The 26,510-nt window shown below is 37.5% G+C and overlaps 1 protein-coding gene across 1 annotated transcript in view; it reads left to right on the top strand.

Annotated features, from left to right (window-relative positions):
• The window catches only part of LRP2 (LDL receptor related protein 2), a 195,331-nt gene that overhangs the window by 69,738 nt on the left and 99,083 nt on the right, over positions 1–26,510 (top strand). Inside the window, exons 15-30 of the mRNA XM_090287742.1 lie at positions 58–198; positions 1,849–2,052; positions 5,130–5,322; positions 6,973–7,098; positions 8,810–8,940; positions 11,665–11,802; positions 12,418–12,699; positions 13,814–14,056; positions 15,190–15,309; positions 15,414–15,530; positions 17,143–17,520; positions 18,716–18,964; positions 19,856–20,067; positions 20,858–21,042; positions 24,808–25,036; positions 25,939–26,116. Of these exons, the coding sequence (XP_090143868.1) occupies positions 58–198; positions 1,849–2,052; positions 5,130–5,322; positions 6,973–7,098; positions 8,810–8,940; positions 11,665–11,802; positions 12,418–12,699; positions 13,814–14,056; positions 15,190–15,309; positions 15,414–15,530; positions 17,143–17,520; positions 18,716–18,964; positions 19,856–20,067; positions 20,858–21,042; positions 24,808–25,036; positions 25,939–26,116 (3,126 nt within the window). The remainder of the gene's footprint in view (positions 1–57; positions 199–1,848; positions 2,053–5,129; positions 5,323–6,972; positions 7,099–8,809; positions 8,941–11,664; positions 11,803–12,417; positions 12,700–13,813; positions 14,057–15,189; positions 15,310–15,413; positions 15,531–17,142; positions 17,521–18,715; positions 18,965–19,855; positions 20,068–20,857; positions 21,043–24,807; positions 25,037–25,938; positions 26,117–26,510) is intronic.

Here is a 26,510-nt window from a genome sequence, read left to right as displayed (position 1 = left end):
CTGGAATAATTACACATTTCTAATTGAGAATTTCCCCTGTGCATGTTTTTCCTCCAGCTAGCAATCCATGTGGACATAACAATGGAGGCTGTGAACAGGTGTGTGTCCTTAGCCACAGAACAGATAATGGTGGCTTGGGTTACCGCTGCAAGTGCACATTTGGCTTCAACCTGGATGTAGATGGCCACCACTGTGTTGGTAAGAAATTGGTCTGGGACTGTTTTTCTGGAAGACAGCACAAGGGTATCTGCTGCTCTTGAACTGTGCCAGCTCCTAGTCATACTTTTTCACTTTTCAGTAGCCCACAGGACATCTTCCTCAGTAGGTACCACTCCCCTATACACAGAGCTGTGTTTAAAGAAGTAAATTTCTGTCTCTTGTACTTGCCTTTAAGTCCACAGCTAAGGTTTCCTGGGATCCCCTTTCCCCTTTGGCTCCCTCCTGAAATCTTTGTCTGCCTTTTTAACGAGGCTTTTGAAATTTCATAGGGTTTCATTTGGAGTTCTTTTTCTATTCTGCGTACCTTTTCCACTTTAGATGTTAGCCTTAACCTTCATGGGAAACACTTCCCCATCACTTTTGTTCACCTCTCCTATGCTGCCGCTTGTGCCACTTTGGGTCAGATAATCACATCTTGATCCCACCTGGCTTTATTGGGGTGGCTCATTTCCTCATCTAGTTTTTCTCTTTTCAGTTAAAATTTTCTCTTTATTTTTTAGAAATGATTTTAAAATTTATTTTTAGAGATAGCGGAAGGGAGGAGGGAGGAGGGAAAAAAAGGAGAGAAACATCAATGTGTGGTTGCCTCTCATGCGTCCCCAACTGGGGACCTGGCCCACAACTCAAGCATGTGCTCTGACTGGGAGTTGAACTGGCCACCTTTTGGTTCACAGACCAGCACCCAATCCACCGAGCTACATCAGCCAAGGCTAAAATGGTCCCTTTATATCTGCTTCTGTACTCTGGGTTTCATTCTACTTTAGACTTCCTTTCTTCTCTCCTTTGGTTACCTATACATCTACTCATAGTTGGGCCTTTGCCTCTGCTTCAGCTGCTGATGAAATACATTCCTACATTTATTTCTTTTATTTTCACTTTGACATCCCTCTTTGTTATGCTTTTGATAAATTCTTGCTCCCCAGATGGTGCTGCTTCTGATTTAGTATGTAAGTTTTCTTATCCTAATTCATACAAGTTTGGTAACTTTGTAGGCAATCCCAGATTCAGATAAAAATCACCCCCATTTAAAAAACCATGTGTTTCTATTATTGTCTAATAATTTTGTTTTTAAGCTCCTTCTGTATTTTTTTCTGTATCTCAGATAAATATGCTTCATTTTTCTCTGATTTCCTGACATACTGTCATTTTCTCCTTTGATTTTAAACATTATTTCTTCTTTCCTATTTTCTCCTCCCTTCCCTTCTTTCCCTCCTTTATTTCTTTCTAAATAATTTACCTTGCTGCTATTAATTCTTCTTTTTACTCATCTTAATACTTCAAAAAGTGAGGTAGAGTTCTCTATACAAAAGTCAATCTCACTCTAGAATTTTGATGAAATTACTATAAGTTCAGTTAATACTACTTTAGAGATTAAACATGGATACCATCTTTTATATAAATAAATGAACAATAAATTTCTCAGAAGATTGTTATACCTGTATTGCCTTATCGCTGCTTACCTTTTTTCCTCCCTTTCATTATTTCCGTCTATGTTCTCTACAGGTTTATTTTTTATGTTTATTTTAGAATTATAAAATGTGCTTTATGTATGTATAAGTAATTTCTGTGGCATTTAGAGAGGCCAAGAACCATGCTTTGGCTGACTGAACAGTGTCCTTCTTCCTATAGCTGTAAAGCAGTTCCTGATCTTTTCATCTGAAGTGGCTGTTCGTGGGATCCCAGTCACCATTTCTACCCAGGAAGATGTCATTGTTCCGGTGACAGGAAATCCTTCTTTCTTTGTTGGAATTGATTTTGATGCCCAGGAGAAAGCTCTCTTTTTTTCAGATACATCAGTAGACATGATTTATAAACAAAAGATTGATGGCACAGGTGAGAAAGGGTCTTAAAATATTCTGCCTGTTTTGTTTTGAATAATAATGCTAATAAATGTAATTTCCTTAGAAAAACTTTTGCATTCAATTCTTAAGCAAGATTCTTTACTAAATACTTTTAGTTCAGGAGAAGGAATATATTGCTTTTCTTATGAATTAAGTTTAAATGAGTACTTTTATTCTCACAATTATAAATGATGGTGCATTTTTTAAAAAAGATTTTATTTATTTTTAGAGATGGGGGAAGGAAGCCTGAAAGGGAGAGAAACATCAGTGCATGAGAGATACATCAATTGGTTGCCTGTCACATGCCCCCAGTTGGAGACCTGGCCCACACCCAGGCCTGTGCCCTGACTGGGAATGGAACCTGCAACCCTTCAGTTCCCAGGCTGGTACTCAGTCTGCTGAGCCACACCAGCCAGGGCTCATAGTGCATTTTAACAATGACAAATATGAACATAAAAGAAGCTGACACTCCATAAAGGAGTATCAAGTGTATGAAAGCTGTTAATGGGTTAATTGACTAGAGGCTGTTCCTCATATGCAAGCAGCCATTTTGATCCAATGAGATGCAGAGCTATCTAAATGCTGGGCTTGGAAAAATAATAATTTTAAAAAAATACATGAATCATATACAAATATAGATTTACTACAAGTTTTTAATTAATCAGAGTTTTACTAAAACCTTCATAATTATCACCAAAAGATAAATCATATTCAGTCACACTTTACTGTTGGGTCCTTTATGTGATGATGGCATGATCCAGTACTTTAATTTTATAAGCCTGCAGTTTGAAAAAAAAAAAAAAGGTACCCAATATAACATAGAGCCTGAGAGGGCCAGCTCAGAAGCTACACAGCTGAGTTTTGAATCCTGGCTTCTTGCATTTTCTAGCTACTTAATCTTGAATGTATTTAATTTCTTTATACCTCAGTTTCCTGAATCTGTATAATAGAAATAATAATTTAGATACTACATAGCTTATGAGGTTATTCAGAGAATTTTAGACGAATACATGTAAATACCTAGAACAGTGTCTGGAAAATAATAAATATTCAGTAAATATTAGCTATTTTTATAGCTGTTATCAATGAAAAACCATATTACCCTGTTCCACCCTTCCCCCAACCCAAACTTGCTCTTCATAGGTAAACACTTGCCAATCTTTTAGCACTTTTATTATTTGCCTCCATGTTTCTAAATATTAATACTTTGTTTATATACTACTATGTCTTGATTTGTCATTTTAGACATTTCCTTCCTTGTTATAGATGAAGGTTTAGTTCTCTTACATTCTTCTCAGTCTCCTTAAAAAGCTAGATTGTAATTTTCTAGTAGCTATTTCTACATGTATATTTTAAAGATTTTCTTTATTTATTCTTAGAGAGGGGAAGAGATGTAGAAAGAGAGAGAAACATTGATGTGTGGTTGCCTCCATGTGCCCTGATTGGGAATCGCACCAACAACTCTTTGGTTCCCAGGCCAGCATTCAATCCACTGAGCCATACCAGCCAGGGCTATTTATATTATCAATACGATGTAAATTTTAATGTTGTTCACTGCTATGTCAAATAGTATTCAATGATCATATTTCTTGAACAATTTCTTTTTCTGTAGTTAGTAATTGTCCCAGCTTCATTTGCTTAGTTTTCTATATAACTATAATGAATTTTTGTTTGTTTTTGCAAATGCTCCTAATCTGGGGAATGAGGGGAAGGTCCAGGGAGGCTTCTCCTTGCAGGTGCTGATAAAAATCTCTGCCCAACCTTTCTGAGGTTCAGACTCATAATGTCAACTGCCTTTAGGATATCTCACCTGGACACCCCACAAATGTCTCAAAACCATGTCTAAATGGACAACTTTATCCCATTTCTCACAGACTTCCTTCCTCAGGAACATGACCACTTCACCTTTTTCCACCCTCTCCCCATTCCCCCCAGAAATGTGATGGTTCTAAACTTCCCCCCCTCTTTTAGCCTCTCTTATTAACTCATTAATCTCCAGCTATGCTTTGGATCATGTGAAGTTGGCAATCAATCTCTCCCCCCACCCCACTCCAAGTATTTGCTTTCCATCAGCCCGCAATTTACCCTGCCCTTTGGGAAATGTCTCCACACCCCACCTTGCCATATGCTCCATTCAGAGACTGCTCTCCCACCATCCTGGCATATTTGCATCACAGCCCCCATTACTGTTCTGTTTTTGCTTCTCAGGTTAATTGCCTCTCCCTCTTTCTCCCAATTCATTATAACCACCTTGAAGGGAATGTCCACACTTCTTTCAAGAAGCTTCACTTCTCTATGACTCAGTTTCCTCATCTGTAAATAGTATATGGGCCAATATAAGCTATTATTAGTACTGCTATTAGTAACACTCTGTTTTCTAAGTATCTACTCTGCTAGAATTTTCTTTGTACAATTTTCTGAATAAATGAATGGAAAAGCACAAGGATTGTTTTTCCTGATTTGAAAGAAAGAGGTGTGATTGTTTACCTTAATTCAGATTTTCTTTGGTGAGGAAAGAAAAAAGAAGGGAAAAGGCATAAATATTTCACAAAGAGGAAAATGGTCTTCTTTCTCTTGTACCTAGTTCTGAGTTCCTTTCTGGTATCTTTGCTGGTCTTTTCCAAACTTGGCAACTTTGTGGCTATGAAATACTGATGATGAGAGGGCTGGGCAGTCATAGCTCCGAGATATCCCCCAGTTGTACCTGGCAGCGTCAGTTTATCAGAGCTGTCTGTGGGTGGTGTTTGTGAGCATGTGAACTCAGGTATCTCTCCTTCAGATGTTCTGCAATGAGATTTTTTTCCTTGAGCAAGGGAGTAAATCAAGGCCGTGCCACTCCTGATTCTGTTTTTATCAAAATCATATCTATTCTTTGAGATCAAACCTTTGGGAATGGATAGATTATAGGTTCGTCTCATATTGTTGCTCAGTAGTTTACAGTTAAAAAAAATATTTCGGATGTTACTGAAACATGCTCTAATTCTGACACAAAATTTAAATATGCAGTAGTAGGAAAATGTATGTCTTATTATAAAACATGCTCAATTTAAACCATGTCCATACTTACAGGAAGAGAAATTCTCACAGCTAACAGAGTGGAAAGTGTTGAAAGTGTGACTTTTGACTGGATTTCAAAGAATCTCTATTGGACAGACCTTTCTTATAGGACCGTCAGTGTCATGAGGCTAGCTGATAAATCCAGACGCGAAATAGTCCAGAATTTAAATAACCCACGATCCATCGTAGTTCATCCTATTGCTGGGTAAGTGTGTTCAGGTTTTCCTGAGAGCTTGAAATTGTATGTAAGTTACTGAAAAGAGATGTCATAGGGATTTGGCAAGTTCAGCAAATATAAGATTGACTATATAAATTGAAATCACCTTAAATTTTATCCTTTTAGCATAGGCTTAAGTAATAACTTCATCTCCTTCAGGATTTTTCTTCTTAGTTTTGGCTTTCCCAGTTTTTGCAGAAGTAAGTGTGTGTGTGTGTGTGTGTGTGTGTGTGTGTGTGTGTGTTTCCACAATTGCAGAGGACCAAATAATGTGATACAGATTCATTGGGGAAGGAATGAATATGCAGCAAAACTATCAGAAAAGGCTCATCCCCTCCCCCCTTTCTAACGTATAGATTGAAAGCTTAGACAACAGAGTTTCATGTTTAACCATTTCAGAATTGGTTGTGTCAGATTAGAGAAGACATAAGAGTTCATTCTATTCCTTTTAGATTCTTACCTTTCTTATTTAAATGTTTAATAGTTAATATGTTCGTTTAAAACAAGTTGGAGCTAGGTAGGAGTTGGATTTGAATGGGAAAATTTAGAAAATGATAGATAATTCACTAAAGCCTGGTTCGTTGAGGGCATATAGTAAGCACTATACATATATATAATCTTATCTAATCCAATAGCTAGTTTGTGGGGTATATGTAATACCCATTTTAGAGATAATGAATTTGAGACTCAGAGAGATGGAGTAACTTGCCCAAGGACCACACTTTGAAAGGAACAGTTAGTATTCAAGTTTCGGATCTGTTTGACTAGCAAGCCTGTGTGTCTAACAGCTCTGTAGGATGTCTCTAGAGTATTTATTTTATATTTTAATTTTCTCCTTATGAAATAAATATAAGAAACTATTTAAAAACTGATACTGATAGGGAATTTTATTGCCATGTAGGGAGTTAAACTGTTTATTTTCTAATAAATTTATATTAAATTAAATCTTTGGCATTTGCTTTTGAAAGCCCTTAAATTCCTTTCCTAATGACTGCTTCATTTAAAATAATATGAATTCACATTTCAGAAAAGACTAATTTTAGTTAAAATCCCCCTTCCCAACACTTATCTTTTTACCACTCAGAATAAAAGAGATGTCTTGGGTAAGATAGTTCTTAAGAGTTATGTTGATTTGGATGCATTCTTCATCAGGGATGAGATGCTTCCCTACAAATTTATCAATTTCTTGTGGAAGATGATCAAGAGTGATGTAGTGGATCAAGGATGTTTAATTCAGAGAGAAATAGGACATTAAAATCTGTTTTCTTGTTCATAGTTTATTTCATTTGAACAACATGGACTATTTAAAATGTAACCTGAATTGTCTCTTTTTAAAGAATCTACTTGGTGACGGTAGTTTTTGGTCCTAAGTCTGGTACAGTAACTCTCTGCTCTGGATGTCCATTTAATGCCATTTACATTTGTAGGTTTGGTTATATGTTTAAAACTGAACATTTAATTAAGAATAGATAAGCATATTTTTTCTACCCCTTTTCCCCTGTGCAAACCCAATAGCATATAAAGAAAATGAAATTATTTGCATCAAGTCCCTTGAGAATCTGAGTTTGTGCTAAACCTCTCTAAGTCATGAGGTATGTCCCAGTGTTAACACCTTTGATTTATTACCTCTTTTCCTAGGTATATATTCTTCACTGATTGGTTCCGTCCTGCTAAAATTATGAGAGCATGGTGTGATGGATCTCACCTTCTGCCTATAGTAAATACTACTCTTGGGTGGCCGAATGGATTGGCCATTGATTGGGGGTGAGTAGAAATCATCCCGAATTACTGAGTTCCCATTTACTGAGGGACCCATATGAGGCAGTATGTGAAAATATGATGGAGTGAGGAAACTGGTACTGCTTGCCCTCAGGTATTTAGATATTCAGGTATTTTTCCATCATCGATGGGCAATGGGAGAAAGATGGCAGAATGCTATAAGAACATAAAAACACAAACATAAGGGGTCTCCTGTGGGCCCTTGAGGTGGACTAGGAGTTTTCTCTTACCTCTAACCCCTTACCCTCCCTCCCTCCTGCTCTTCCTTCAATAAACCTGGTGTAAAAACAAACAAACAAGAAAACCAAAAAACAAAACATAGCCAGTTTCTACTGGGATGAAAACTAATGCATTCATTAATATTCTGAGGAAATTACTAAAGGAAGCAGAATGATACAGCCTTCAGGAAGGTCAATAGGGAGGGGACAATGCTCAAACCCCATTAGAAATAGGAGGGGCATTCAATGAAACAGAGGTTGTGTGTAATTGTTAGAGGGAGCATCTTGAGGTTAGGGAATCTTTGGTGTCAATTAGTCAAATGTATACGAGCTCTGTCCAGAAGGTATCCAGCCATGTACTATGAAAAAATGAAGACATTTATTGAAGAAAATACAAGAAACATTGATGTTTTGCCAAAAAACTGTGCATGAGCCATGGTGCATAAGTGGGCATGTTGTCGTGATGAAGCAGCCAACCACCAGGTGCCCATAGCTGCAGCCTTCTGATTCATCCAAATAGTTTCCATGGAGGAATGTTTAAGCTTAATGCATAATTGGATGTAGATTCATTGCTGTACTCGCTCAGTCATTTTGAATGCAACGACCACACAGTATACATGCTCACTCAAAGGTGTCTATCACTGATTAGTACAGTGAAATCATCATAGTTCACACATACACATTCCAGTCCATGCTCCCTGGCTGCCAGGTTACATTGACATTGTGCAAACTATTCTTGTTATATTAACAATGGCTGGACTTTCTCTAGACAGATCTCATATTTGTCTATATTCACTCTGGGAGGATTTTTGGAGTATAAGATATAGTTCTCAAAAAATTGATGACCTATTTAGGAATTTAGGTAAAGGTAAACACGGTAAATAAGCTTATAGATATGAAATTCCAAAGTAGTTTATAGGAGGAAAAAAGGAAGAAATGTATTTAACCTTTTAAACATTGATTAGGTATCAATGTTTCTCTTGTTTATTTAACAAGGAAAAAAATAGAATTGCTAAGTTGAAGATAACATTTCAAGTTTTCTCAAACATTTAATTGAAAATCACTTCATAAAAGTAGCTGTATCTTTCTTGGGGGCATAAAACTATTAATTTATTTTATTTTATTTATTTTTAGGAAAAGGGGAGGGGAGGAAGAAAGAGAGGGAAAGAAATGTCGATGTGCGAGATAAACAATCAGTTGCCTCTCGCACCCCCTCAACTGGGGACCTGGCCTACCACCCAGATATGTGCCCTGACCAGAAATCAAACCCATGACCTTTCAGTCACAGGCCAGCACTCAATCCACTGAGCCAAATGAGTTAGGGCTAAAACTATTAAAAATTTTTAATGAGTATAATTAAGTGTTAAATACTTTGTTTAATGAATGTGTCAAGTGAACATAGTTTTTGAATGCCCTCATTATAAAGTGTGCTTTGTTAGTCTCTGAATAATAATTAACTCAATATTTTATTATTTTAGTGCCTTACGACTGTACTGGGTAGATGCCTTATTTGATAAAATTGAGCACAGTACCTTTGATGGTTTAGATAGAAGAGCCCTGGGACATATACAGCAGATGACGCATCCATTTGGACTTACTGTCTTTCAAGGTATGTTTTGAAGCAATTAAAGTGTATGTTTTTAATACTTTTGCAAGTTGTAGTAGTAGACCAATCCTCATTCGGCAATCTCACATTTCTGGTAAGTCTTAGTTTAGAATACAAAAATTAAAATGGTACTATTATGAATGGACAAAATACTTGGTTTGTTAACTGAATATTTCACTTTTATATATTTTTTTGTTTCAGACACTTTTGGATAATAGTATTGACAACTTGTATGGGTATAGCACTTTGTAGAATATACATGTTATACAATCTAACATACCAAGAACTCTGTTACATAAATATTAGCCCTTTGAGTGCCATGCATAGTTTCAAATTTAGGTCAACATGAGATAAAATTATATCAATATATAACCTGAGGTACAAAAAAAGAGAACAAAATATTAAATACGAATTATCCCATTGTTATTTACATTTATATCCATCGAAAAAAGAGTCACTAGGAGTGACACTGGCACTTTTGGGGAAAATTTGTCAGCATTGCTCACAGCAACGTTGGCACTCAAAGTGTTAAACAGAGAGATAGTAAATTACAGCCTTCATTGTTTTCAAGAATAAAACAGCAAGATCTGTTTGTAGTAACTATTGTAGCATTTTGTTGTTCTCTGATGTTTGCAAGAACCTCTGCAGAATTTTTATGGAAAAACTATTATGTGTATTCATCAGCTGTATACTCACTGAATGACTGAAGCTTTTCAGTCACATTATCTTTGTTATATAGAAATATTAAAATATGTCTTATGAGGAATATAGCAAGATGTAGTCCCCCCGCCCCCTAAATATTTTAATGCCACTAGTAAAGATCACTGGGAGCATGGGATTCTGGGAAACTACCACAACAGTGACCAGTGTGATCACAGTTTTCCTTCTCTCAACTCTCTTGAGTGTAGAGGCATGCTGTTTGATTAGTTGTTGGGAATAAGAATGTAGCTTTACACCATAAAACACATGTTTTGTTTAGTCTTACAGACAGGGTTTCTGTGAATGATTGTGTGGCTTCTGTTGCTAGGCCAAGAGGGTGAGGAGAGACTAAAATCTTCTCTGGTTTTTGCTGGACAAACCATAATTAATCCAGTTAGAGGGGATGCCCTTTTGTCTTGCCCGTAATGTTAGTTGTGTCCATGTTTGAAACTTCCTACTCTGAATAATTAGTACAGTGCTTAAAAAAAGAAGCAAGTAGACCCTGACAATAAATCAAAGACTTTCTCACACACATGTAGCATGGAATAAATAGCTAATAAGTATATTACATATTCCGTCCTGCTGTCGGTTTATCTGCGGAGGAGTGCAAGGTATTTAAAAATATTTAAGAAATGCTTTTATGAGATTCTTGATGAGTCAATTTTATTCATCTCCCCATACATTTACTCCTTTTTCAATAATGACGTCAGTCACATGCTATGTGCTGTTACACAGAAACATTACACAAATGTTAAATTTTATCTGCTCTTTGCTGGAATGTTCTGCAGCTGAATAAAAGTGTAGTTTCAGTGCCATTCGGTTTCATTAGTATGAAAAAAATTTGAATGCAAATCCATGAGATCCAACATTCTCAAAAAAAAAAAAAAAAAAAGTTTTTTCCAACACTGTCCTTCATTGTGAATATCTTATGGAAATTTCTTTGATTGTGTGACACCATGGAAATCATGCATCTTTGTAGCCAAAACTAGATTTACTTGACTGTCACACCACACAGGACTAAAAAGTTTATTGGATTCCTTGGCCATTTAAGTGAAGTAACGTACCTTCATGAGTGGTGGGACTGAGATTGCCAGTCAGTCTAGATAATATTTAATGAGTCCAGGGACTGATGAGTCATTGATTAGACTGTAAATAAGGAAAACTGGTCTAATGATAAAATTTGTGACATTTCAGTCATTGTCTTGTTACTTGAAATTTTTAGTTAAAAGAGAAAACCCACTTTGATTTAATTCTTTCTGTTGGAAACTGTCGAAATGTGTATCCTTAACATCTCTGTTTCAGTAGGTAGTATAAAGTGAATATGATTAAATTTTTGATATTAAAATCTTACATTACATTTACTATTTTGAGCTTCATGGAACATTAATATGATTATAGGGGTAGGCACACTTCTGTGGATAATTTTATTAACCCTCAAACATACTGAAAATTTCTTTTTGGACTAGATCTGTACTTTTCTTTTTCAACAGCATTTTATTAAAATGAAGTGTAAAAGTTAAAAAAATATTCTCATTAAGACTTTGAATATGAAATTTTTGACCTGGAAGGGAGCTTAGAGATGATTTAGCCTATTGCCTTAATTTTTCTAGGAAAATGAGCCTTCACATATTTAGGTATTTCCCTGCCAGCACTGATCAGGTCAGTACTTGAGCTGGGATAAGAACTCAGCCTTATGAGGCACCCTGTAACGTCCTTTAGAAGAGTCCTGATGCTTTTTAATTTTTATTTTCACCGATGGAAGTCTGAACGTAATTGCTGTTAAATGCCATCACAATACTCCCTACATATTTGCCTGAATATGAACCCTAATATTACTGAATATATAGTCCCTGTAAGAGTAATTTCTAGAGAGTGGCAAGTCATGGAAAATGATTACAGAAACACATTACCGATATTTATGGGAGAAGCTTCCCATACTTGCAAGAAGCATTACAAACCTTTTGTCTATTTCCAGTGATCTATACAGGAACTGTGACAAAACTACTAATCAACCGTGTTTCATTTTAGACTATGTATTTTTCACTGATTGGAGACTGGGGGCTATTGTTCGAGTCAGGAAAACGGATGGTGGAGACATGACAGTTATCCGACGTGGCATCAGTAATATAATGCATGTGAAATCATATGATGATAGCATCCAGATTGGTGAGTGAGAGTGCCATGCTTTTTCCTATGGGTGTGTGTATCTATTTAATACGGCAGCTCCTTTTTTTCTTTAAGTACTTGTTATTTAATATAGATTCTGATAGTTTATATTCTTGTCACCCATATATTTAATACTGTAAGATTTAAAAAATCTCTGGTCAACTCTGCTAACTCTGAAAGGGTTGCTGGAGCCCTGGCCAGATGCTCAGTTGGTTGGAGCATCGCCTCGTACAACAAGTTTGTGGGTTCATCGCCAGTCAGGGCACATACCTAGGTTGGTTGTTTGATTCCCCCATTGGGATGTTTATGGAAGGCAACCAGTCAGTTATTCTCACAATGATATTTCTCTTTCTCTCCCTCCCCTGCTCCTTTCCACTCTGTCTAAAAATCAATAAAAACATATCCTCAGGTGAGAATTCAAAAAAAATTTAAAGTGTTGCTGGAAATAATACATTGACTGTTATTATATTTGGCATGCTGATTCCCAAGAGTAAGCTGCTTTATAGCATTGGTCTGAAACTTTTCTTTCCCATTTGTTTTCCTTCACAAACCACACCTGTGATCAACCTAATGGAAATGTGATTAACTCACTATCTCAGGACATTGCTTTTTCAGGCTCTAACTATTGTAATCGACCCACCCATCCGAATGGCGACTGCAGCCACTTCTGCTTCCCAGTGCCAAATTTCCAGCGGGTGTGCGGTTGCCCCTATGGAATGAGCCTGACCTCCAATCACTTGACGTGCCTAGAAGACCCGTCCCATGAACCACCCTTGGATCAATGTGGCTCCTTTTCCTTCCCGTGTAACAATGGCAGATGTGTGCCCAGTTACTACCGCTGTGATGGGATTGATGACTGTCATGATAACAGTGACGAGCATCTATGCGGCACATTTAGTAAGTAGCTTATACACTGGAGATACTCTGGGATGAACGAAGAGGGGTAGGCTTTAAAAAACAAAGCTTGGGTTATCTCTATGAGAAGAAGCTTCTTTTAAAATTTCAAATTTTAGTAAGCTAGACATAAGTATCATTCATAGATAATGTCACAAATGATTTCTAACATTGATTTGGACTATCTTCAATAAAATATCTTTTTGACATTGGCTGTTTGGACCAATGAAGGGTGATTACATCTTGTAAGCACCTCAAAAAGTCAAATGAAAATAAACTAGATATAACCTTTAGTATCTGAGAGAATAGTATCACAGAATAGGTACTTGGCAATGATAGTTATTAAAAATCTCATGGGCTGTATTAACCCCCACCCCTACTGGTGTAAAATGAATCAACAGTGAAACGGTGGTCTTCATCTTTGTATTGTTTTTTTATGATAATCTAGTTTATGAATTTTGGAACCTAACAAATGCTATTACAGAATACAAATTATTCCATTAAAAAATAAAAGGTAGAGTACAGTTGAGATATCAGAAATCTCTTATCAAGGTGAGATTAATAGTAATAATAACCTGCTTTTAAAAGAAAAATAATTACATATTTGAAAATAAAAGTACCCTTTTGTACATTTTTCTGAAATTTCTAATTTTTTTCCTTTTGTGTATTTTCCTCTTTCTAAAAGTGCAGATTTTAATCCAAATATTTTATTAATTTGCATTTTTCAAATGACATATTCTCATGGCTTCTGTAGACCAAATTTAAAAATTTTATTGGAGGAAGTAAGCTTAAAAGTAAAGGAGGACACCAACTACAGCTTTAATCCTGGACAGATTCCTAAACCTTTCAAAGTCTCAGTTTCCTCATCTATAAAATGCAGATAATTATATGTACCTCACAGTATTCTTATGAGGATATAATAATTGTTAAATAAATACTATAATGAGGAGGAGGAGGAGGAAGAGGAGGGGAAGGATTTGAATGACTTGTACATTTCTCCTTTTCTTATATAATGGTTCTATTGAAAAAGGAGAAGAATTGGGCCTCTACAAGCTAGAAACTCATTTAAAAGGCTGTAAAAACAAATACCTTTATGGCCAATTTGTTTCTGTTGTAGATCATTCCTGTGCACCCTCAGCATTTACCTGTGGCCAAGGGGGAGAGTGCATCCCTGCACAGTGGCGCTGTGACAAGCACAAGGATTGTGTGGATGGTAGTGATGAGCAGAACTGCCCCACCCATGCACCCGTTTCCTGCCCTGCATCTTTCTTCACCTGTGATAATAACCTCTGTATCTCAAGGAACTGGCTCTGTGATACAGACAATGATTGTGGGGATGGATCTGATGAAAAGAACTGCAGTAAGTTTTAAACAAATTTCTCTTGGTTGATTAATCACCCTAGTAAATAGATTTGAATAATCAGTAGCCTTGCACACTTTCCTCTAAGCCTCACACAATTTTCATTGTATCTTAGCCACTTTTATTCTACCTGTCAATCCTTTTATCAACAGGCTATCAGAGCAAAGACCTGGGAAGCTTAGAGTCCTCCTAGATATTGAGTTTTTTGGAAGCAAAATGAAGACTGTCTCTGATGTCTAACATTCAGATACAAACTAAATATTTCTCAACTAACTATTCAGATATTTTTTAAAAAATTATTTTTTCTGAATCATATAAACATATCCAGACACTAGGCTCCTGTTTTTCATTTGATGCAGTCAAAAAGGCAATAGAATAAAGACTCAGAGAACATTTAAATTACCATTAACCTTACCCACCTGCTTTTTATCTTGTGAGTTCTAATTTTCTTTTGGTTCTTGTTTGTTTTTATGTCTGCCATAACAGTTTAAGGTAGAGTAAAGCTCCCTGGACTAAGTTCTAGTTTTAGTTGCATGAGTACGGAAGTCACTTTCCTTCTGGAGTAGATGAGTTTAATTAAGATCCCTTTTATCTTTCACATTTTATGAATCTGTACTGCCCCCTTTGTGGATGGGGCAGCCAGCACATCCAATTCCAAGGCTCTGTCTCTCCGGCGAAGGAGGACCCTGGTTTTTAGATTTGTCCCACTTAGACTTGGGATTAAATCCAGTTATTATGATCAGTCTATACGCTACTGCTAGCTGGCATGCAGGTCATGCTCACTGTGCTGCCTAGTTGGGCTCCATTGCTTAACTTTGGTGTGGTCCTGGACTTCCTAGTATTCATGAAGTGTAGTCTAGTCCATGCCCATGATGCTCACTTTCTAAGAGTGGTCTGTTTTTCATGGTGTAATCACTGTTTTTGACTTTGCCCATGATCTTTTTATTCCTGTTTCCAAAAATTCTCCTAATTTTGAGTGCTCTTGCTAGGCTGACTTTGGCAATGGGGATGATTGGAAAGAATTTTGAACATATGTATAATTGAGGTAACTATCCCTTTAGCATTTTTCATGTTGGCTGTAGTACACATTAACAAGAAATAAACTATTTGGTTTTGTTTTGGGATGATGTTAGATTTTACATCGACATGTCTACCTAGTCAGTTTCATTGCACTGACCATCGGTGTATTGACGTATTTTATGTCTGTGATGGGGACAAGGACTGTGTTGATGGATCTGATGAGAATGGTTGTGGTAAGTGGATTGCTTTATTTTTATTCATGTTGTTTAGAAAAATCTCAATGGTTAGTCATATTCTCATTGAGCTGATTTCTAATGCCTTTCTCTTTCATTCTTAGTAATTAATTGCACCGCTTCTCAATTCAAATGTGCCAGTGAGGATAAGTGTATTAGCAACATATATCACTGTGATGGTGTTTTTGACTGCAGTGACCACTCTGATGAGAAAGACTGTCGTAAGTACCATAGACCCAGTGTGTTTCAGACGAAGGAATCATTTCATTTGAACAGCACTGAAATTACCATAGATTTTCTCTAACTCAGACAAACTGGAGGGAAGACAGGTTGAATTACAAAGGCTTATCAGAGGAATGCAGTTTTAAACATACAATAAAGTTGCTGAGGTATTACCAAATAAGGATTTATAACTTGTGAATCAAGTGGTTGTGTAAATGGGCACTTTCAAATAGTTCCTTACGTAGGTTAAATATTTCTTAGATATTTTTCTTTTTACTCTTAATTTTTTTTAGGACATCCCAAGTTAGCGTGTTTCAAATTTTTGCATCTCAGCATGTACAAAGGCATTATAATGGTTTCTTTTAAATCTCAGTATAGAGGTCAAATCATGGTATGGATATGGTATGGAGCAGAATTAGATATTGACTCTAATGAATTCATTCTTTCAGCTGTAATTGGTAGAATATCTAAGATATTATGTATAATATTTGTCCTTAGAGTCTGGTAAGAGAAATTATAGAAAGTAGAGACAGTAAAAGCAAGGTGGACAGTTATAAGGACCTTAAAAATGATACAGATAAAATTCCCTGGAGGCTCAGAAAAAAGAAATTCCTTCTACTCAGAGGATTCAAGGAGAACTTTTTGGAATATAAATCTGATGAACCTATAATCTCTAAAATCTGGAAACCTACAATGAACAGGATATGTTATTGCCTACCTTTTGTGTTACATGGATTTTTAAGCTTTTAAAATATTGTCAGTGAAGTGGTCATTTGTTTGAATAATGGTATTTTGGGCTATAAAAAGTAGGTTTCTATCAATTCTCCCCAATCAGAAAAGAAGTACTTAAATCTATGTATAGTAAGCAAAGTTAAGTACACTGTTCACATACTTTATAGGTGTGTACCATACCAAGAGATTCTTGATCACTAAATTTACTGTTTCAGTTTGAAAAACATAGACTTCTGTGATGATCTGAGGTTAAACTTTCAGGTGCCAATGACTTGTTGTTACCTTACTAGCTCCCTGGGAGGGAGTTAGCTTACCTCAGTGAAACAGGGAGTCAGTTCTTATCTATCTCTCAAGGATTACTTGATGAACAGTGGAAAGTTTGCAAAGAATTAAGGACTTACTCTCACCCTTTGTTTACTTAATGTGTGCTGGTTTCATTGGATATAGCTCATCTGAGGAACAATTGTAACATCCAAATGGATGGTATTAAACACATGAACTTCAAAGTAATAATAGCTACTTGAGCTCTATTGAAATGCTCTGATGATTCTCTAATAAAGAGACAGATATATTTTACTGTTTATTCTGTAATTGAATGAACATACGAAATGTTCTTCTGACTCAGAGATTTATCTTCCATTCTAGAGCTTTGACTCATGTTCTTTGTTGTCGTATCAACTAATCAGACACATATAAAGATTTCTATTTACCACAGTCTTGGAGAAGACCCTATATGTATCGTTTTACATTTCAGTATTTATTTTGCCATAATCATTCTTATAAACCTAGCATTGATCTGAAATAATTTCCTATAGGGATTATGTAAAAGGGATTATAAATTGCATTCACAAGCCTATTTTTCCTATGTTTTTTTCTTAGAAACCAGGCCTCCTGGTATGTGCCACCCGGATGAGTTTCAGTGCCAATCAGATGGTATCTGCATCCCAGGGAATTGGGAGTGTGACGGGCACCCAGACTGCGTCCATGGATCTGATGAGCACAATGGCTGCGTGCTCAAGACCTGCTCTCCATCTCATTTCCATTGTGACAATGGAAACTGCATCTACAGAGAGTGGCTCTGTGATGGGGACAATGACTGCAAGGATATGAGTGATGAGAAGGACTGCCCTACTCAAGCCTTTACCTGTCCCAGTTGGCAATGGCAGTGCCCTGGCCATAGCATCTGTGTGAATCTGAGTGCAGTATGCAATGGCATCTCTGACTGCCCCAATGGGACAGATGAGTCCCCACTTTGCAGTAAGTTTCCTGACCACAGTTTCCTGGGCTTAAATTCACTCTGACCAGTGACCCCATTGTGTATCACCATTGTCGTAATCACCATATAGCCTCTGAGAAAGGGATTTCAGTTCAAATCTATGTAGGAAAAAAACATCATGATTCAAATAGATCATCACTGAATAATAATTCTCATTAAATCCTTTGTGCTTGGCTCTGTGTTTTTTACTTCTTTTTATATGATTATTTAAAAAATAAGATTAAATGAGGCCATTAGATTGTCAAATTAAATTTTGTTCTTTTGGTAATGTGCTCATATGTTTTCCTAACTTCAATATTTTCTAATTTTAATCAGAACTTGCCACAAAACAAATGAGATTGGGGATTTGTGTTTGCTGTGATTAAAATTTTGTGATTAGCATGTAATCCTAATTACTGTCCTTTCTTTCTTTCCTCTCTAATCAATGCTCACTCTCAGATGAACCCCAGCCAGGTATGATTGCAAAGTATTTTAGATTTTTATGATCTTATATGTGTTGTGTTTGTGCTGAACATGTCCTAATCAGTGTGACTGACTTCCCCTTTTAGTGCATGTTTTGTATCATGAGTCTTATCTGTTACATGCAAATAGAAAGCATTTGCGTCCCCAGGCATATGATGAGCTATTTTTGGGTGACTTCAGGCATTGACATTTTGGCCCTGAAAGTAAAGAATGATGGCATGTTAGTGGATCCGTGCCCTCTAATGTCCTAATTGTCTTTCCTCTTCCATTTATTCACTTTCACACACCTTCCAGCCCTTGCATGTAACGTCAAAGTCTTATCTTCCATTTCTGTATAGGTAGAAGAATAACAGGAAGCGAATGAGAAGTAATTTAGGTCTCTTTGCATGCTTTATCAATGACGGTTATGTTTCTTTATGTCAACAATGTTTTCCCAAGTGTCTCTTATTGCACTAAATGGAATTGTAATAGCGGGTTGTAGTGAAGAAAATGGTCCAAGTCCAGTGGATGTGAAGGATAGTAAATCCTTAGGCCTATCAGAGCAGACATTGACTAGTCTATGGAGTTCATCCAAGTGAGTGCTGCTCTTACCTCTTACCTGGGTTTTATGCTGAAGGTGGCCTGAGACTACATGACAAATATTTACAGCAAAATGAACCAAAGAAGCAAAGATTCCTCACTTTTTCCCTTTCTGGTTCTCTTTCTTTATTCTAGATCAGGAGAGCTGCTCAAATTTAAATTTTGGTTGTACTCACCAGTGTGTTCAAGGGCCCTTTGGGGCTCAGTGTTTATGTCCTTTGGGATACCTGCTTGCCAATGATTCCAAGACCTGTGAAGACATAGATGAATGTGATAGTCCAGGCTTTTGCAGCCAGCATTGTTACAATACGAGAGGCTCTTTCCGGTGCTGGTGTGATAAAGAATACATGTTAGATGCTGATGGGAAGACTTGCAAAGTTACAGGTAATGACTGAACTTAAAAGCCAACTAATTCTAGCCAGTTAACAACATACCCCAGAGCTTAAAATCAGATGTTACATGTAGACTTTTGGCAATGTTGATTAGGAGTCAAAGGGCAGGTTATATAACCTCTTTAAATCTCAGTTTCTTGTGAGGATTAAATGAGTTATAATGCATAAAGATTTTGATGTACTTTGGAAAACAGAAGTTCGAACACACACAAATAGGTGATTTTTTAATTATTTAGAATAGTATCAAAATGTATTTTCATTATTTAAAAATGATTTCTGTATTCTTCTGTATTTAAGCATCCTTATATAATGAGCTTAGTGAATTCAGTTCACTCAATATTAATTCAATTTCTATTATGTGAAAGTGATTATACTATGTATTAAGATATTAATTCAGCTGCTTTAAATGACCAAATAAAGAAGACTAAAACAAAATAGAGGGGATATTGGGAGATAATTAGAATCTCTGCCACAGCTGAATGCCTTGTGAAAAATAAAAATATTTAAGACATGATTCCTGCTATAAAGAAGCCTACAATCTAGGAAGGAAGATAAGCAAAGTACAAAAGTAACTATAGTAACAGGAAGAATGCAAATATAGTTCACTTCAGATTGATACTTAGACAAACGTTGATGTATAATTCAGGGAAGAAAAATATTTCTGAAAAAGCTTATTTTAAATACTCATGAAAATCAGCTAACTATTTAAGCAAGAAATGAAATAATTATAAATAATTCTTATGGAGATTTTTGTTTTACCCCCTTACTATGGTTTGGAATTATATCTTCCTCTGTTACCAGAAGTATTACATCAAATATTCAAGAAGCTTTAGTTTTGCTTCCCCCAGAATCATTGACATTTTTGCATTTTATTCTTGGACAGCATCTGAAAGTCTTCTGTTACTTGTGGCAAGTCAGAACCAAATTATTGCTGACAATATCACCTCCCAGGTCCATAATATCTATGCACTTATTGCGGATGGCTCTCATATTGTAGCTGTTGATTTTGATTCAATCAGTGGTCGTGTCTTCTGGTCTGATGGAACTCAGGGTAAAATCTGGAGTGCATTTCAAAATGGAACAGACAGAAAAGTCGTAAGTACATTTCTACTGACCTCTGGCCTAATTCCCCTGTCTTGGGTGTGTTTACCATTACTCCCCAGTGAGAGAAGGCCCTGTCGTGTCCTGAGCAGTTCTCATATTCCTCTGTGGGCCACATTGTACCAGAAGAGGCCTGGACATTTTTAACTCTGAATCTGTAGGTGTTTTAGATAAAGGTGTGGCCTCAGAAGGCAGATACATTATTCTGAATTCCAGGTCACATGATGCAGAGACTTCACACAATCGACATGGTCCCCTTTGCAATTTTTTTCTAGTGTATGAGAGCAGAAGAACATGTAGAGGAGTTAAGGGGACGCTTTTCTTAGTTTTCACTTAGTTATGTTTCTCAAGCTATCTCCTAATTTCAGTTTCTTGACCCTTGATGATATAATTCCGCTGCCCATTAGAACTTTATTTTGTAATCATTGGCACTTAATAAAGTTGTTACTTTTGGCATCTGGACATCATAAAGTTTCTTACGGTTGCCAATTTAGTGAATGGATAGAGCTCTCATTAATTGAAAACATTTTGAAACAAAAATGAAACTGCACACTAATCCAACCACAGAGTTATCCTAGAGTATTCAATTCTATAAAATATTGTATATTTTTCTTATAAAAGCTTAGTGTTGATTAGGTGGGTATTACATGGGAAGACAATTTTATAATGCTCATCAGCAAACATAGGACAAATTAGATGTCTTATTCCAAGTTTCCATATAATTTCCATGTTATCATCCATTTTTTCCTTTTAGAATTCACTCTTTATTCTCTTTTGTCTTTAGGTACTTGACAGTGGCGTCACCATGACTGAAAGTATTGTGGTAGATTGGGTGGGTCGCAATCTTTACTGGACAGACTATGTTCTACAAACAATCGAAGTCGCTAAGCTTGATGGAAGCCACAGGACTGTGCTGATTAGTCATAACGTAACGATGCCAAGGGGACTAGCATTAGATCCAAGAGTTAGGTAAGACTTTTTTCCCCGATGATGTTGCCTTAACATGGTTGTAATGAGGGGAAAACAACAGGAGCATGATGTGACTGATAGCCATATCATACAATTTAAAATAATACATGGTTTAAACATCTCTAAAACAGTGGTAGGCCTCCAATTAGTTGTTGCTAGCTTATCTTTATCTGAATAGTATAGAAGAGCAATTGGTTGTTTACTTTAAGACTGCATTGATTTATTAGCTTGTCAATATAATTATTGAAATTATTGTTGTAGAATTATATAATTAAGTTTCTAATGAATGCGCACTGTAATATTCCCTGGATAGGCCAGTTTGTTGTAACTTTTTTTTTTTTTTAATATGCTTTATTGATTATGCTGTTGTCCTAATTTCTTTTCCCTTTGTTCCCCTCCACCCAGTGACATCCCTCCCTCCAGTTGTCCCCCATCTCCTTTGTCCATGCCCATTGGTTGTGCATATAGTTCTTCTCAACATCTTCCTATCTACTCCACTCCCTCCTACTATGCTTCTTAATTCCTGTACCATCTCCCTCCCTTTCTCCCCTTCCCCCTCCCTAGTATGTTCCCCATACCTATAGTTCTTTTTACAGTCTCGTTGCCTACTTAGTTTGCCTTTGTTTTGGTTCCCTAGCTTCTGCTGTTGGTTGCTGTGATACAGTTTTTATTTTAATGTTCATAGTTTTGATCCTCTTTCTCCTAAACAAGTCCCTTTAACATTTCATATAACAGTGGTTTGGATGTGATGAACTCCTTCAGTTTTACTTTGTCCTGGAAGCACTTTCTCTGCCCATCTATTCTGAATGACAGCTTCACTGGACAGAGTAATCGTGGCTGTAGGTTTTTGCTTTGCATTACTTTGAATATTTCTTGTCGTCCCTTCTTGCCTGCCGAGTTTCTTTTGAGAAATCAGCTGACAGTCTTATTGGGACCCCTTTGTATGTAATTCTCTTCTTCTCTCTTGCTGCTTTTAAGATTCTCTCTTTATCCTTAACTTTTGACATTTTGATTATAATGTGTCTTGGTGTGGTTCTCCCTGGGTCCAGTTGTTTGGAACTCTCTGTGCTTCCTAGACCTGTAAGTCTTATTTCCTTCCCCAAGTTAGGGAAGTTCTGCTTCATTATTTTTTCACATAATTTTTCCATTTCTAGAACTTCTTCTGCACCTTCTCGCAACCCTATGATTTGGATGTCGACCCGCTTATATCTCTCTGATAAGTTTCTGAGCCTCTCCTCATTTTCCTCACTTTTTGTTTCCTCTTTCTGCACTGGTTGACTGTTTGTTCCTTCCCTATGTTCTGATTTGTTGATTTGATCCCTGGTTTTCTTTCCCTTACCACTAGTTTCACATGTGTTTTTGTTCATTTCAGCAGGACCAGCCTTCATTCCTTCCCTGTCTTGTTTAAGATCTGCTGTTAGGTCTGTAAGCACTTTTATAAGCAAAGCTCTGAACTGTGCCTCAGAAAGATTTCCTATCTGCTGATCCATTAGATTAGATATTTGCTGTCTGGTCAGCTGCGTCACAAGGATCTTTATCATGATCTGTGCCATCCTGACAGTTTTTTGTTTACCTTTGCTTCCTGGGCGAGTCTGTCACAACTCCTACACTATGGGCAGAGTCTCATGCACTTGTCACTACTGGGTGACCCTTCTCACCACACTGTGGTGCTTTGTGTGGGGGCAGGTGTTCAAGATGGATTCATGCTGTTCACTCTCTGCTGAGAGACCAGGAGCTTCCTCCTCTGTCCCCACTCCCTCTGGGCCTCACAGTCCAAGGCAATGGGGGTCTGCCTTTCCTGGCTTTGGAATCGCAAGCTGACGGGTCTGGTCTGCAGCCAGGGGTGCTCCCCAGGCACTTCTCGCCTCCCCTTAAATACAGGTTTCTGTGCTTACCACTATCCTGCCACGGACCGCACAGCTTGACCTCTCCTCCCCGGCTTCGCCCCTCCTACCTGTCTGAATGAGCACCACTTCTTTATAACTTCATATGTTGGACTTCCATTTGTTTTCTGGAACTTCTGGTTATTGCTGGTTTTGTGGTAGTTGTATTCCTTCTTAGTTGTGGAGGGAGACAGGGCATGTCAGTCTAGGCCTCCATCTTGTTTGGTGTGTTTGTTTGCTTCCATGTCCCACGCAGAGTCATCACTCCTACTATGTTGTAAGGGGAAGAACCTTAGGGATTTGTCAGTAACAGGCAACCTGTTTCACCACGTTGTGGTGCTGTATGTGGGGGAGGGGTCTGAGAGGGAACAATGCTGCCTGCCCAGCACTGGCCCCCTTTATAGACACTGCTCCCACTTCCGCACCAGACTGGCATCCCTCTAGCTGCTGCCCTGGCCGTTGTTCCCAGAGTGGGTGGGTTTGCGGGTGTTCTAGAACTGTGGGGGCCCTTTAAACAAGTGGACTCTACTGAGAGACTGGCAGTTTTTGCCTCCATCTCAACCCTGACTGGTTCGCACAGTCAAAAACAATGAGGCTTGATTTTCCCCGGAGCTGGGACAGTAAGCTGCTCTGGTGAGGAGCTGGGAACGCTCCCCAGGTGTCCCTCTTGACTTTTTAAAATGTGTAACTTGCACTTTCTGCTGCTGGCCTGCTGCTGTTGCCACTGCTGCCACCACCACACCATGTCCTCTCCACCCGGGCTCTGCCCCTCCTACCTGTCTGGATGAGTATTTCTTCTTTATATCCTTGTTTGCTGGACTTCCATGTACTTTGATTTTCTGGAACTTCTCGTTGTTTCTAGCTTTGAGGTAGTTGTATTCCTTCTTAGTTGTGGAGGGAGACGCAGTGTGTCTGTCTATGCCTCCATCTTGGCTGGAAGTCCTGCTGTAACATTTTTAAAACAAATTTTAAATGGATTTTTAGAGAGAGAGGAAGAGGGGGTGGGGGAAGAGAGACAGACAGAGAGATAAACAAACAGACACACATCACTTTTGTTGTTGTACTTACTTGTGCATTCTTTCATTAGTTGCTTCTTGTATGTGCCCTGACTGCGGATCATACCCCCAACCTTGGTGTGTGGGGATGATGTGCTAACCAACTGTACTACCCAGCCAGGGCCAATTTGCTGTAACTTTCATACTTCATGGTTTCATTAAAAAAAAAAAAAAAAAAAGAAAAATCCAGATTTTTCTGCTTTTGTTTCATGTTGTTTACTAGAGTTCCCTTTTATATCACATAAGAAAGAAAATTTTTGCCTGTTGGTCCTAAAGGGAAGAAGGAAAAATTCTCTGATGTGTTTAGAAACCTCCGAGGGCTTCCTTTCTTGAATTTACTTAGCTTCTCTAACTTAAATTCTTGTCTGCAGGATGACAAGTTGGGAGAATTATGTTTAGTGTAATGCAGACTTCTAGATACTGCAGAGCATTACACAACAGTGAAATTCATGATGAATCTCTGATGTTAAATAAATTGACTCTCTTATCTTAAACATGACAAGGTACACTATCAAGGACAGATGGATTTTTCTAGATAAAATATTTGTGGATTGTACAGAAACATGTATTGGCATTGAGACATTTCACTGTCATAATGTACTGCATGTTTTATGAACATGATAAAAACACCTAGATGGCTTGTGATTGCATTATGATTACAGTTTTACTTTGTAACACACAGAGGAAATAATAAGCTCTGTGTGTGTATTCTGAATTGGAGATTATTTTAAGGAGAGTGTAAACATGATGTTCTATTACTTAAGATGACGGTTCTTTTCTATATTGAAATGTGCCCTCTCCAATTGGTAACTAATTTCTTTTCACAGTGACCATGTGATATTCTGGTCTGACTGGGGCCATCACCCACGGATTGAGAGAGCCAGCATGGATGGCAGTTTGCGCACTGTTATTGTCCAGGACAAGATTTTGTGGCCCAATGGCTTAACTATTGACTACCCCAACAGACTGCTCTACTTCTTGGATGCCTACCTTGATTACTTAGATTTTTGTGATTATAATGGACAACATCGGAGGCAGGTCATAGCCAGTGATTTGGTAAGTTGGTGGTGAGGAAAAGTAAACTGAAACCACATTAGTGTCTTAGTGGAATGCAGAAAGAGAAAAAAGAAAACAAAGACTATTATTTTTGTGTTACAGATGAAATCTACATGGCAATTCCAAGAAATACCAACAATAATAAGGGTCAATTCATCTTTTATTTCTAACAGAAAAAAATTTTTATTTTAGTTCATGGTCAGATTGCTCCTGATTTCATTTATCTGTAGATGCCAATCTGTTGTTTCTTTACCTTTAAAAAGTGTTAAGTGAATATTAATGATTTAATTATATTTATAGTCACAAATAATCATAGCCTGTCATGTGTTTTGTATTTTTATTCAGGAAGTTCTGTGGAGTTTATTTTCACAAATTATGGGAAGATACAGAACTGTTAATAACTTCTGTTTAAAGTTGTTTTTGTTTCTAGTTCTGTGAGTTGAAGAGACCCTGGGAGGGCCTCCCTACTTTCAGGAAATCGGCATCTAAATTGTGTCAGGTTAATGTGCACCTGTGTGTGGCAGAACAAGACAGTGGGAATAACACTGGATAAGGAGTGGCGAAATGGGGTGGTGGGTAGGTCTTGGCAGTAAGAGATTCAGACAAGTCACCTTACTTTCTGCACTTCAGTTTTGCTTTCATTTGTAAAATGGATGTCCAGGGTAACTCCCAGGAAAAAAACGAAGGCTAAATGACACAGGTATGTGAAAGGATTTTGAGTGGAATTGTGGCAAATAGGTAAAGCAGTATACTTTTCGTCTGTCTTTTGAACAATCACTTCCCTATATCTTTGTTAGATATTTAAATATTAAAGGAAACCATCTCCTGGGCATTATTTTCTAGTTTGTTCACCTCGGTTTTTATCTCTGGGCAAGATCTCATTCTTCTCTTCTGTTTCACAGATTCTGCGCCATCCCTATGCCCTAACTCTCTTTCAAGATTCGGTGTACTGGACTGACCGGGCAACTCAACAGGTTACTCAGGCCAACAAGTGGCATGGAGGGAACCAGTCAGTTGTAATTTCCAGTGTGCACCAGCCGCTTGGGATTGTTGCAGTTCATCCTTCGAAACAGCCAAATGGTAAATGAGAGGCAATTGAAAGGAACACAATGTTGCAGACCCATTTGTTTGGACAGCTGAAAGAGACAGACATCCTGCCTAGGAAGAGTTTGGAAAACACTTACCCTGGAAATGTAAAACACACAATGTTGCAGACCCATTTGTTCAGGCAATGAATTTTCTTTCCTAACATTTCCATTACTGTTATTTACCATGGAAGACTCAAGTCTTGTATGTAACAACCGCAGATCTAAATTCAGTCATTTTATTTAGCAATTTGACCACTGCCTCTGTGACTTTTCTCTGGGTCTCAATCTCCTTGACTGACAAATACGGCATAGGCCAGATATTTAGTCCCTTAGATCCTTTTATCACGTCCACTTATTTTTAGGACTTATTTTTCCTGGCATCGTGG

The sequence above is a fragment of the Furipterus horrens genome, unplaced genomic scaffold (genome assembly GCF_987537825.1).
Source record: "Furipterus horrens unplaced genomic scaffold, mFurHor1.1.pri manual_scaffold_1, whole genome shotgun sequence".
NCBI lineage: Eukaryota > Metazoa > Chordata > Mammalia > Chiroptera > Furipteridae > Furipterus > Furipterus horrens.
This window is presented reverse-complemented; position numbering and strand designations above follow the sequence as displayed.